At 35.7% G+C, this 13,747-nt stretch overlaps 1 protein-coding gene across 1 annotated transcript in view; it reads right to left on the bottom strand.

Annotated features, from left to right (window-relative positions):
- cntn5 (contactin 5) overlaps positions 1-13,747 on the bottom strand; it is a 314,204-nt gene that overhangs the window by 69,471 nt on the left and 230,986 nt on the right. The window contains exons 8-9 of the mRNA XM_042743607.1: positions 9,792-9,894; positions 5,334-5,515 (exon numbers count right to left, since the gene is read on the bottom strand). Coding sequence (XP_042599541.1) covers positions 5,334-5,515; positions 9,792-9,894 — 285 coding nt within the window. The remainder of the gene's footprint in view (positions 1-5,333; positions 5,516-9,791; positions 9,895-13,747) is intronic.

The following is a 13,747-nucleotide window of genomic DNA, read 5'->3' as shown; positions in this document are numbered from 1 at the left end:
CACAGCATTATGTCAGAATGTTTGTTTTGGTGAGTATTCAATATTCAGTATTGGATGAGCATCAGTATATTGGATCGGTTAATTGATGCACAATAAACCTATTTTTGTCAACTAGATCAATCGCGCCATTTTCATGGCATTGTGCCTGCTATCCCTTTTGCACACCATTCTCATGGAAAAGAAGCTTTTTCTGAGCATCACCCTGTAACTTTTTTTTTTTTCCATTTGAAGCACTTTGTCTATGAAAAACATCTCTTCACCTGATAGAAACCAATACGGATAATCACAATATAAAATGCTCCCCAGCTGAAATATAATGATCTATGAAAAATGTTGACTATAACTCTGACTGTAAAACTTTGTTAACATGAAGTGCAGCTGCAGTTTGTAGGTAGCCTGTGTTGCATTGTCCTTTTGCAAAATGAATATGTATAAGAGGAACAGTGGGGAGTGTTTTCATTATAAGAATGATGAGCAGAAAAGTTCTGAAAGCAGCGGACCTTTAGTACCCAGCATGCACAGGAAAGTCTTTGAATTTCATGTGAACAAAATTAACAGTTAAACGTTTAGAGGATTGCTAAGGAGACACATAGTATTAATCTTTAAAGTAATCAGACTTAAAATTTTGGTAACACTTTAGTATAGGGACCTTTTCTCACTATTAACTAGTTGCTTATTAGCATGCATTTTACTAGTATATTGGCTATTACATAGCATATTACTAATGTATTAGAATTTCTAAAGCACACATTCTGCGTGCATAATCTACATCCTTAAGGCCATTGCACACTGAGTCCGTAATTTTCATCCAAAATTTTGAAAAATATGTTAAAAAATAAATACGATGTCATGTTGTGTCAATCACATTTACACACTGCCATCTGAAACTTTAGTCCATCATACAAAAAATTTCGGATCAGGTTCGATTTTCTGCATTTTCACATCTGTAGCATGCAGGTTGATAGGAAAGGATGATAAAAAAAAAAAAAAATTTGCATGTGAAAATGTCGGACTTGTGTGTAAGCACCTTTAATCCTACCAAATACCTAAACTTAACAACTACATTTCTTACTATTATGAGATTATTGAGGCAAAAGTGGTAGTTAATAGTTAGTTAATAGTGAGAAGTGGACCTTAAAATAAAGTGCAACCAAAATTTTCATCTTGTGTTATTTGCATGGGGTTGAGAGAAAAGGAGAGAGGAAAGGTGTGGGTAACCTCTGGCAAAGGCATTGGCTCCTTGAGTTATAGCTCTTGGACATTGTAATAAAACTTACTGCTTTCCACTATCCACGCCATTATTCTTCACTCCAGACCCACAGTCAGGACAATAATGGCAGGCCGCAGCCTTGAGGAGGATGCACACCCATGCCTGTCAGCAGCCCCCAACTCGTTGCTCACCCAGAACACTCAAGCTGATCTGTGGCTGCTACACGTGACATATAATTCACACAAGCTGTGGCAGACGGCTAACCTGCTCTGAGACAGAAGCTCGCTGAAGGAAAGCCTTCAATCACATCTGTCGAGAAAAAAGGGGCTTGCAGACTGAATTGGGTGAATGCAAATTGTAAGAGCAGACATGTGTCTGGAATACAGTTTGCAGGTGAAGGCCGTAGCTGTGAGCCTTCCTCCAAGAGCATTTTAAAGTTTATAGAATAAGTCACAAACACATGCTAATTTTCAATAGCAAACACCTCTTAAAACCACTTTAAAACATACTGAACTTTTGTAACTTTTTTTCACATGGTCAAAGTTTCTTGCTGACTCCCACATACCATAGTTCATAATGTCATTCATCATGAAATACCAAATTTTTCAATATTTTAAAAGGTGTTGATTTAGGTTTTGCTATGTTAATTTTACTCATGGTTGTGATGTCATTGCTTAGATTTGTGAAGGGTCCTTATTTCACAATTTATTTTCCATAAATGGTCTAGGTGGACTGGAAAAAGACTTCTCATTATAAACGTCCAAGAATGTCTGTTAATTAAGGGACTTCATGTATATATTTAGAAGGATTTTACTGGTAAAAAGTGGGCGTTATATTCCAGCCAGATCTGAGTAAAGTAAAAATAGTATTCACTTGTCAGTACTTTGTGAGTAATTTTGTGGCTTTGTAACTGGGACATGGAGGTTAAAAGTCAAGCTCACTCTCCAACTCAAAATATCAAACATGCTTGATATTCTCTGACTGGATGAAATCATAGTCTGAAGTTTAAAATAAATACACAATGTGGTTTTCTGTGTAATCTGTCAATTCCAACAGCCCCAAATCTGTAGATTAGTTCTGACTTTTGGCAAAAAGTGTTGACACCTCCAGCCTGTAAATTGGGGCACAAATCTGGGCTAAAGTTGTGCCTTATATTTCACCCTTAATAGCTCATTCATAAAATAACAACAAATATAACTGTTAACTGATGTTATTATTATATTTACTGTATGTGTGTCATCTGCCACTTTGAATACTCAAGCTCTTTAAAGTCGGGTGGATTCCAAATGGTTCTCAATGCTTTTATGCTTCATCAGCTGCAGAAAAATCGTTCTAAATTGCTTACAATGATATGGTTCCTCTGTGCCATTATTATTTTAGCTGTGGTGTGGATTTTGCTATTTTCGTAGAATTAGAACAAGTGCTTAAACTTTATAGTTACCCTTATATTTATTGTTCTTGGCTATTGTTCTTTTCTCCACTGCTAAAAGGACATTCTGTCATAACAAAATTAACAATTCATATAACTCTCGCATGCTCTTTAAAACATTCCTCCTCCTCTCCCTCCTTCATCAACTCTAACTGCTGACAACTTTGCCACATTCTTCATTAATAAAGATTAAAAGTTTAACTCTCTGAGGCAGAAGTTTCCTAACTCATCCTTTATAATCATCCTACTACTTGTCTGTTTGATCCTATCCCATCTCATCTCCTTCAAGCCATTTCTCCTGAAGTTGTACCTGCACTCACTCACATAGTTAACACATCCCTTCAAACTGGTGTTTTTCCCTCAGCATTTAGACAGGCTCATATAACCCCACTACTTACGAAACCCACCCTTAACCCATCTCTTTTAGAGAACTACAGACTGGTTTCCCTTCTTCCTTTCATTGCAAAAACACTAGCTGTGTTCAACCAAGTCTCTACCTTTCTCACACAGAACAACCTCCTTGACAGCAACCAGTCTGGTTTCAGAAGTGGACATTCAACCAAGACTGCCTTGCTTTCAGTTGTTGAAGCCCTAAGACTGGCAAGAGCGGATTCCAAATCTTCAACACTTATCTTGATGTATCTGTCCTCTGCTTTTGACAGTGTCAACCACCAGATCCTCCTGTCCACCCTATTGGCAAAGGGCATATCAGGAACCACACTCCAGTGGTTTGAGTCTTACCTCTCAGATAGGTCCTTCAAGGCATCTTGGAGAGGTGAGGTGTCCAAGTCGCAACATCTAACTACTGAGGTGCCTCGGGGCTCAGTTCTTGTACAACTTCTCTTCTCTGTCTACACGACATCACTAGGTTCTATCATTCAGAACCATGGCTTTTCATATCACTTCTAAGCTGATGACACTCAACTCTACCTCTCATTCCATCCTGATGATCCGACGATAGCTGCTCACATCTCAGTTTGTTCTACAGTCATTTCTTGCTGGATGAAAGACCATCACCTTTAACTCCACCTTGCCAAGACTGAACTGCTTGTGGTTCCATCAAACCCATCACACATCCATGCTGACTTGCACTTAATGAATCACCAAGGACCATGGTTTCTGCAAAAATCTTCTTTACTATTCTACTGAAGAAAAAAGTCACCTGCTACATATTTGATGACCTGAGGGTGATGAAATTAACATTTAACTACCCCCTTAACAGTTCTACTCTCAAATACTACTAAAATAGTTCATGAAGAGTGGCAGGACATCACACACATGTACTGAACTAATAGAGAGAACACAATTAAAGTATATTTGGACATTTTTGTGACAGATAAGACAAACAGTTGTTGTTTTGTCAAGCTCTGTTCAGCCAGACTGTGTGATGAATCATAGATCCCAATAACAGTCATAAACATCTTAAAACCAGGTTTCATAAAATCACTGGGACACTGCATTCATCTTGTGGCCTACTGATACACTTACTTTTATGACATAACACACTTCATCTAACTCACAAACCCTATCGAACGGATAAGAAGAGAGGAGTCCGCGAAAGATGAATGGAGGTCCCAGATGCCTGTATCAGGGCCCTATCAAAGCTATACAGTGGGTCAGGGGAAATATGTGGGTCGAACAAAATATAGCATTTTCAGCTACGCAAGCAAGAATAATGATAAAATAGCCTCTAAAATTTAATTGGACAAAGGTCTTCTGAGGACAGAGCCATTTTATCCTCGCAAAACTTTGACAAAAATGTAAGCTGGACAACTTTGCTTAAATTTATACCTTCTGTCATAAAGTCCAGTCAAAATTATGCAAAAGAGAGTGAGCGTATGCCCAGTGGAATAATTTATGAAGGAACCTAATCAGAAATGGACCCAACAGATCCTGTTCCCACACTACTGCGACACATTATTTCAAAGCCTTTTTTTACAAATAGCTCTTACATTTTTACATTTTCTGAAGAAAATGTGAGTAGTGCTCATCCACCCAACACTAGGGTGTTCTGGGTGGCTGGGAAAGCATTGCTAAATGGTTTTGTGATGTGGATGGATGTTATAATAGAGCAGAGGTCTTCAACCCTGCTACTGGAGACCCACTGTTCTGTAGCGTTTAACTCCAACCCTAATCAAACCAACCTAAACCAGATAATCAAAGTCTTCAATAATGCTTGAAAGTCATACATCAGTGTGGTAAGTTGAAACAAATTGGAAATAAACATTGTATGATAGTCTGTCTTTAGGAGCAGGATCGAAGACCTCCAGTATAGGGCCCATCCTGAAGTTTCTATGATAGTCTGGTCCAGGGATCAGTATCTTATATTTTAAAGGTATGTTTAATTGGGAATACAGCTAAACTCTGCCCATACCTGCTTAGATCTCTATATATTGCATCTTCAAAATCTCAAAGAAATAGCAATATCCCCCAAATAAGCCAGATGATTTGAGTCATCATTCATGTCTGTAGGATAAACTTCCCTTGGCTTTCACCATCATCAATCCCCCACTCGCTCATTTACATTTATTCATTTAGCAGACGCTTTTGCCACAACTTACAATTGAGTACAATGAAGAGATTCATACTACTCATTCTGTTTCTCTTATTATATAATGCAAACATAAACCTTAAAGAACTTTCCTTTTTAATGATCTTGCTGCACAGTTTTTTTAGAAGCAAAGCTGTACTCACTGTAGACCTGGAGGTGTCCTCTGAAGGCAGTGCCTCCTCTGGTGTTCTCAGCTTTACACTCGTAACTCCCAGAATCCTCTAGTTGGATGTTGGGGATCTCGAGAACAGCCTGTGATTTGCGCAAACGGGCTTTTTTGGGGATGTTCCCACTCATCTTCCTCCAGGTGATAGTGGGGACAGGACTGAGAAAATAAAATATATATAAGAAATACATTCAAATACAGTCATTTTATGATCTAATGCTCTAATAGTTTATCTTCCCCCAGCTTATCCCAGTTTGTTTAAGATTATTAACTAGCGTGACTTTGGCTCAACCAATAGTGTGATTTTAGGGCGGGACTATCTGTTTCTCTTTCCAACTGCAGATGAGGGGAGCATTCAGAGATCCTATTTGAAAAGCTGTTACAAAAAGTAATAGAGCCCCCCTTTTTTTTCGGAAATATTTGTAATATTTATTTTCTAAATATTTCAAAATGTTGTAATGTCAGAAAAAAAAAAAAAAATACAAGACTGTGTATTTAACATGTTTTATAAGTGAATAAATCCAATGAAGCTAATGAAAAATCAAACAAATCTGTTGTTCATTGATTGTCATAAGTGTAAAAACAATATAATTTAAGTTGTTGTAAAATATTAAAATATACTTTTATTTGATTGGATTAATTTGTAGTACTTCATGTGAGTGGGTGTCACTGCTGGATACCAATGAATGCCAATAAATTGGCAAGGTTTTAATGGTAACAGCAAACTCTTTTATTGCTAGATGAGCTCTTCAGGAGTTAGAGTATTTCCTTACCAGCAAACAAAATCACAAAAATAATCTTATTTGATCCAATCTATCTGGCAATGCTTGTAAAACCCATCACTTAAGAACAAATCATCACCTAACAACATCATGAAACCCACCCAAATCCAATCTATCTGGTGAAGCAGTGTAAATAGTATATACTTAATCTAAAAAAAAAAAAAAAAACCTTTCTAAAAGCAATTCCTTTATCTCTGCCCAAAACGTGTATCTGTGATAATTTGTAAAGCTGATACTGTGGTCTTTTTGAAAGTACGAACAGGACAATCTGATATGGCAGCACTCTGTAAGTGGCTGTGTACTGGGTAACACAATAAATGTCTAGATAGCTGTGTAGATAAGCAGTATTTGTACACTGCCATCCATCCCTATTTGTGGCTGCAGCAGGCATGTGATATGACCTCCTAGGTGCGGCACCCGTGCGTAGATAACCCGCTCTATCAGACACAATCAGCACTGCTACACAGTGACAGCTCCATTTCACAGCTTTCCAACGATGGAAATGTGACGCTGAGGAAAACCCAGACACCAGCATCAATCATTTGCAAGGCCTTCGAGTCCTTTTGTCCCTCTACATCCGCTTAAATTGTACAAGGACATTTATCCACACAGAATGAAATTTCTGTCCTGTCAGATTAAATTACGGTGGGTCTATGATAAAACTCATGGGGTCATTTAAGTTGTAGAATAAACATTTAGTCATCAAAGATTTAATCTTGAAGTGTAATTTTAGATATCAAGTGCATTGCTAGATGTCGATATTATTTGTATATCTCATATGATTTATTAAACAAAAATTACCAAAATATAAATTTTATCTTAGAAAATAAATACAAAAAAATAAGTACATAAAAATAAATAAAATCAAATATCATATACAACACATCATCCTATTACTCATAATACAGTATGATATAGAAGAAACTGAGCAAAATATGCATTTTGGTGCAGTTGCTTATATTTATATGCCAAAAAGTAAGATTAAATTCTGATTGCTTATAATAATTAAGAACTTTATAAAATGCATATAATTTATTAGCTGTCACTGTATATTTCTCAATGATGTCTTATTAAGATGATATTTACCATTTTTATGATCATGATTATATATATATATATATATAGTATATAAAGCCTGTAAAAGTTTGAGTGAAAGTAACAATTATTATTATTATTATTTTTTTTTCAATCTAAACCAACTCAATTAATTTAATCAAATTCACATTTAAAAAATAAAGTTATTAAAATTTGAAATCAACTTAATTCATTCTAAAATTCACAATAATACTCCACTAAATTCTTATGAGTAAAAACTAACATTCATATTGTTTGTATAACCCTGAAAATGTTCAAGAGCAAATCATTTGAATTAAAAAAAAATCATAACAAAATATCTAACCATCATTTCTTAAGTGGTGTGAGAACCATCCAGAAAGTTTACACATTCAACAAAATGCCAGCATGCACGAAAGCAGCCTCTCTTGTAGCCCCGGTAACATTTTCGGCACCAAACCCATTCACCATTATAAGCTGGCAGTTTGCCTTTGAAAGTGTACGGTACAATGCCAGCTCTGAAAAGCATCCCTGCAGACATTTAAGGCAGACCGCTTGCGCTACTGACAATAAACACTCTAGCCTTTTCCCTGCACATAATGCCAAGCCCTTAGTCACCCTGACTGTTAGGTTGTCATACATACTGAGTGACAGCATGAGACTAAAAGAAATTCTTAGTTCAGTTTAGTTCATTATAAAGAGTGCCATTTTCTAACAACGTGCACTGATAAATCATTAATTTGTGGGTAAGGTAGTGCGAGGCCTAAAGTTCACAGGAGGATTCGCTATCAGCACTAAATGAGCTGCGAACGAAGAGAAAGGCCATTGCTGAGATCTCAATGATTTCTCCATTCACTGAGCAGTGAGCTAAAAGTCTGTAAAGTTTAATTGAACTAAGATAGAAGCCAACAGGAATACATAGATTAATGTCTAGGTTTAAGTAATGACTTATTATTCTAATGTGGATAATTAATTGTAAACGACATTTCCTCACAAAGGGGTCCTTGAAGGCACTGTAAACAATTACTGGGCCCTTAGAACAGTTTGGCTTAGAATGTGTTTGCGCTTCATAGGCTTTGCATTTGAATTATTCATTACAAATAACAAACGCAAATAGAATTACAGCACGATGACACTGGATTATGTATTTAAAATGCAGAATCGCACTTCCTTTATGCAAAACACCCTATCAAGTTATGTTAAGCTACAAACTGAGAATCCCAAAGAAAGTTCTACAGAATGTAACCTGACAATGACGAATAAAGCAGAACATAACACAAACACAAAGTTAACAAAATTAAATGAAAAAAAAAAAAAATACAAATAAATCATTTAATTTCTCTTTAAATAATAAAACAGAACAGTGATATATGGGGAGAGAGAACTATCAGAAATGCAGAACTGAAAACCTTTATTTTTAACATATCTATTGAAAAAACTCAAAAATTACTCTTTAAAAATACATCTTTAATAAAAAATTTAGTTCACATTGAAAAATACATCTTGATAAGTAATATTTTGTTATATTAACGTACAATGATATCAAAAATCTCCCCACCAAAAAAACTCAATTTTCATCAATTAAACACTCCATTTACTAGACATCAGCTCTACATTTGCCTATACAATAAACTCCTAAGCATTATCTTTTTTTTTTCTGGTATTTTAGGGATTCTAGAGAAACTGGGCTTTATAAGTACTACTAAACAGCTAATATATATATATGCTAATATACAACTATTAATATAGAATTGGTATATTATTCGCCTAGTAAGCTAAGCAATCTTTATTATTCAACAAAATAATATAGAAAAACACCCATCATATAGCCTCATAAACAAAAAAAACTAAAAACATCACAATTAAAAACAAGGAAAAACAGAGAGCAGTTTTTTCATGATCTCTTTATGTGTAAGCGAGCAGCATGGCATGGCGAAACACATCTTAAGCATGTATGGAAAAAAGCATCCTCAGTCCATCATTTAGAGTCAGTGTGCTGCACTGACTGAATGTCAGAGTGCTTTTCTGCCTTCTGGCTGTGGATCTGTACTGGCCACTTTCATTTCTCACTGTGCTATCCTTGACCATATGTGAAAAGAACAGATATTAAAAGCATCCTCCAAACAATTGCATGTACAGACTCTCAAATCGCTCTCCTCCCTCACAACCCCTGGCCCTCACCCTCTGCCGCCCCGTACAACTATTATGAGAATATACAGCTCCCAGGGGCCAAATCCCAGCGCTGTTTCTACACCAATCACAGCGAAATTGCCACTATATCAGTTATGGCGCAGAGTTCAATACTTGTGGAGAGCTCATTTAACAGCAGAGCGGAGTCAGGAGTAAAAATAGCTATCCTCCTGGTACCATCTCATCCATCTATAAAGAATTCATTCCTCTATCCATAAAAAAAAAGAAATTTGACTGACTAAATAAATTGTAACTAAAATAATAAAATAATCCATTCAAGCAGCAAAAGAGGTGTTTCAAGGGAGCGACGGTGCATGTTCTGCCTTTGTGTGATAGAAAGGCACCTTCAGGTGGCACAATGTCGGGAAGCGGTCTGAGTGGGGGTGGGTTGATTATGCCAACATACTTACTTCCCAAGGGCAAAGCACTCCAGCCTCACTGTGATGCCTTTGGCTGCCAGCACCGTCTGGGGAAAATGTGCTTCAATTTTGGGCTCGTACTCCCCCATCACTCCTAAAAAACAAAAATTAAGACACTCACAAGGGTAGGTTTACATATAGATTTCACCATATATTATGGGATGACTCTAAATGGACGTTCAGCATTAAAGTGTTTGGTAATTCACTAGATTTGGGAATCTTTTCCGGAAACTTTCAGGTTTTCCTAACGTTCCAGTTCCGGGTTGTTCCATTTTGAATCATTAAACAACTATTAAAAAAATCACTAGGTTTTCATTGCACAATACTAAACTAGTCAATGCTCAATACTGTTTACAGTATACACATTTTCCGGTTCCGATTCCATTTAAATGAAATATTATTATGTTTTTTACTGTTTTACCTTCATTGAATGTAGTTTTTGCTGGAAGGTGTAAGTAATGTTGAGTAATGCAGTCCATCATGTGCTTGCAAAGTTGATGTTTTTTTAAAAAAAACACATTTGCTTTTCAAGCAGAAATAAGCTGGTTGGCCAAATAGTCCCTTGACGGCGAATACACTTGTTCATTTCCCTAAATTAATGAAATATAAACGGTTATATTACAAACCATGTATACACACACTAAATAAAGCCCCTATTTTACCAATAATCCATGCAGTCAGGAGATGGTGTGATGCAATGCGTGGTGACCAAATTTTTAAACATTACCACAGCGGTGAAAAGTAAATATTTTCTATCACCCTTTGTCTGCATATTCTTGAAATGTCTCTGTTAACACTACCTAATTCTAACCCTCATACTTACATAACAATAGCAGTCGTGCATTATTTCCTGGTCCCTGAGCAGGGGAAATCAGTATGTAGTTTAATGACACTATCCGACACATATTCATGTATTTAGTGCTGCGGTGCTGCTACCTGCCGGTACATGTCTTCACACACAAAACGAGTGTGACAGTCATCAAAAGCGCGAGTAAACGTATAGTCGTGGGAAAATTTCAAGTCAAAGACACGACGCGGCACGCACTTTGTGGATGCGCACATTATACACTGTGCTCAGTAATTAAAGAGGCAGGGCGGAATTTCTGTTATTTGGTTTGTCCACTTCACACGGCAAACGCCGGTCGTCAGAACACAAAACAGTGCAAGGCTAAGAGGACTGGGCTTGGGAACGCTGTCTTACACAACCGATGGGGAAAAAAAAAATACACTATAATTCACATCTTTATGCTATATGCATTACACAAAGGATGCATTTTGCTGTCAATGGGGAAAAAAAAAATACAAGTATAATCAAAATCTTAGTATATGCCTTAATACAAAGGATGCCCAGGCTGCTGTAATGGGGAAAAAAAAAATACAATTTGTGGTTTTAAATGCTTTCAAAGCTTGTACATATTTTGTATACTAAGAAAATCAGTAATAGCAATAAATTTCACAGAAAAAAAAAGATTAATTTAGCTAATTTATGAGGTCACAGGCTGCAATACCACACCAAACTCTCACACATCATTTGTGTTTGCTTATAATACCACCTAATCACACTTAAACATGTTTGCTTATAAAAAAAGCATCTGCCACCTTCAAATTCATTTTCTTAACTGATAAAGCAGTGTACCTCTTGCAAACGAATTGTCAACCTTTACGCTCGGTGGGAAAAAATGTGAATATGATGACATTTTTCTAATTGATTTTATAAAAAAAAAAGAATATTATCACAAATACCTACCAAGATGACGTCATTATAATTGATGTTAATATTTCACATTTTTCTAAATAATTATATACTCCAATAAAGTTAAAAAACCAAATATCAAGTTAGATTAAAACCAAAACAGAAAAAATCATTTTAAATTGTTATCCAAAACATACGAACCAGTTTGAAAATGAAATGTCCAGTTAGATCATTGTATAATTTCCAATGTTGAAAATTGTGTCCAACAGTGGCACTATAAAAAAAATGCTATGATTAAATAATTAAAACATTTGTTATTTTCTCACTGCTAATGTCGCAATACCAATTTAGCTACACAACATGATCAACACATCATCCATACCAACATTTCCATTTCTACAGTTTTTTTCACTCATTTAGTTTGCATTTGAATGACACTATACCATTGAGCCACAGAGCATGTTGTGAATGGTTTTCCATTTCTACAATTGATGCTGTTGGTCTGTTGATAAAGCCAATGGAGTGTACAAATCCTCTTTAAAAATAAACATGGCTTGCTATGTAATTACACTTACTGGTGTACTTTTCAGCGATATTCAAATGATTGCACAAATACTATTTGAAGTGAACACAGATGTATAACAAAAAAACTAAATAAATTATAAAACAAATTAAACTTAAAACATACTAAAATAATATTACACATAAAATCTCCAACATAAAAATCACTATATAAATAAAGGTGACTTGACTACAGTACATCCAAAAAATTAAAAACCTTGTGACAGTACATGCAAAAAGAATAACTGTCTACAAATACAATGAATACACATGAAAATGTGAAAATAAAAATTTATTTGTGCATGTTGGTGTTTTTAAATGTACATACCAAAAAATCACAGCTTTTTTAGAAATTATTTGCGTGCATACCGGCAGTGAATTGTATGTATAAACACGAAACTGCAGTTAAAAAAAAATATTTACTACCAACAACCACCACTTAACATTTAAACTGCAACGAACAGTAAATTGTATGTATATATACGTTTTTGGAGTTTTGCAAAAAAAAAAACTCCTAAAAAAAAAAATTAACACACTGTGGTGTGTCAAATCTTTCTGTTGGACAGAATATGTGATCCTCCCCTATTTATATCTGGCATTGACTTGCATTTTATATACGCCATAGATCTTATCGCACTTCATGTGTCCCCTATTTAGATCTGGCACTGACTTGCATTTTATATCCGGCAGAGATCTGAACACACTTTATCATGTCCCTTAGCACTTTCAAATGTGGTTGTAGTGATCTGATCAGTATGTCTTGAGTGCATTTACACCTGTTTTTTAATGCAATCTGATTGTGATTGCTGAAATGAACAGGCATGTTAAGAGCCTTCAAGTGATATTATACAGAGATACGTTAGCTGTGCTACAACAGACTCTATGGGGCAGCACACCTCTAAATATCTCAGTTTGTAGGTGTTGGATCAGCACATTACTCACACCTTTTGCCCCTCTCACATGAAATTCCACCTTGGCATCTTCCCGGTTGCTTTTTGGAAGTCTGTACTCATTAATTAAAGCTTGTGACAGGAAGATTGTGCTTCCTGTGCACTGGGCTCATGTTTTATTTTTTCTTTCGTTCCATGTAGGTGCTTTGTAGGTTTAGTAGAGGCCTGAGGTGCTCTTATATGATGGATTACATTGCACATGAGGACTCTATCCCCTGAAATATCCAGAGCAGCTGCTCTAGAACATTGACCTCACAATCAATAGTGCAACAACCCAAGACATTTTATAAATGCGACAACTGCACATATAGCAGCCCCAAAAGGTTCATGCACACTTTAGCCACACTTAAATAGATGTCTTTGCATTAGATTACATAATAACAAATGCAATAAAATAATAATATGTAATAATATATGAAATGAAGATCACCATTTCATTGCATTGTAGTATATGTTTTGTCCCACAATACAAAACTGCAGAGCTTTGATCATATACTAAGCATTTAAATATCATCTTACTAGGACATACTATTGGGAAATATAGATCAACAACTGATATTTATTTATGTAAGAAGTCTGCTATACTGTTACAAAGATCTCATTGATTTACATTACAAGCTATCAGGATTTCATTTTTAATTTGGCCATATAAAATATCAATATACCAAACTGCATATTTTTGCTCTTGAATAAAATTGAGATGTATGAGCTCCACATTCTCCTGTATCATACTATACGAGCCA

Source organism: Cyprinus carpio, chromosome B18, assembly GCF_018340385.1.
Source record: "Cyprinus carpio isolate SPL01 chromosome B18, ASM1834038v1, whole genome shotgun sequence".
NCBI classification, from domain to species: domain Eukaryota; kingdom Metazoa; phylum Chordata; class Actinopteri; order Cypriniformes; family Cyprinidae; genus Cyprinus; species Cyprinus carpio.
This window is presented reverse-complemented; position numbering and strand designations above follow the sequence as displayed.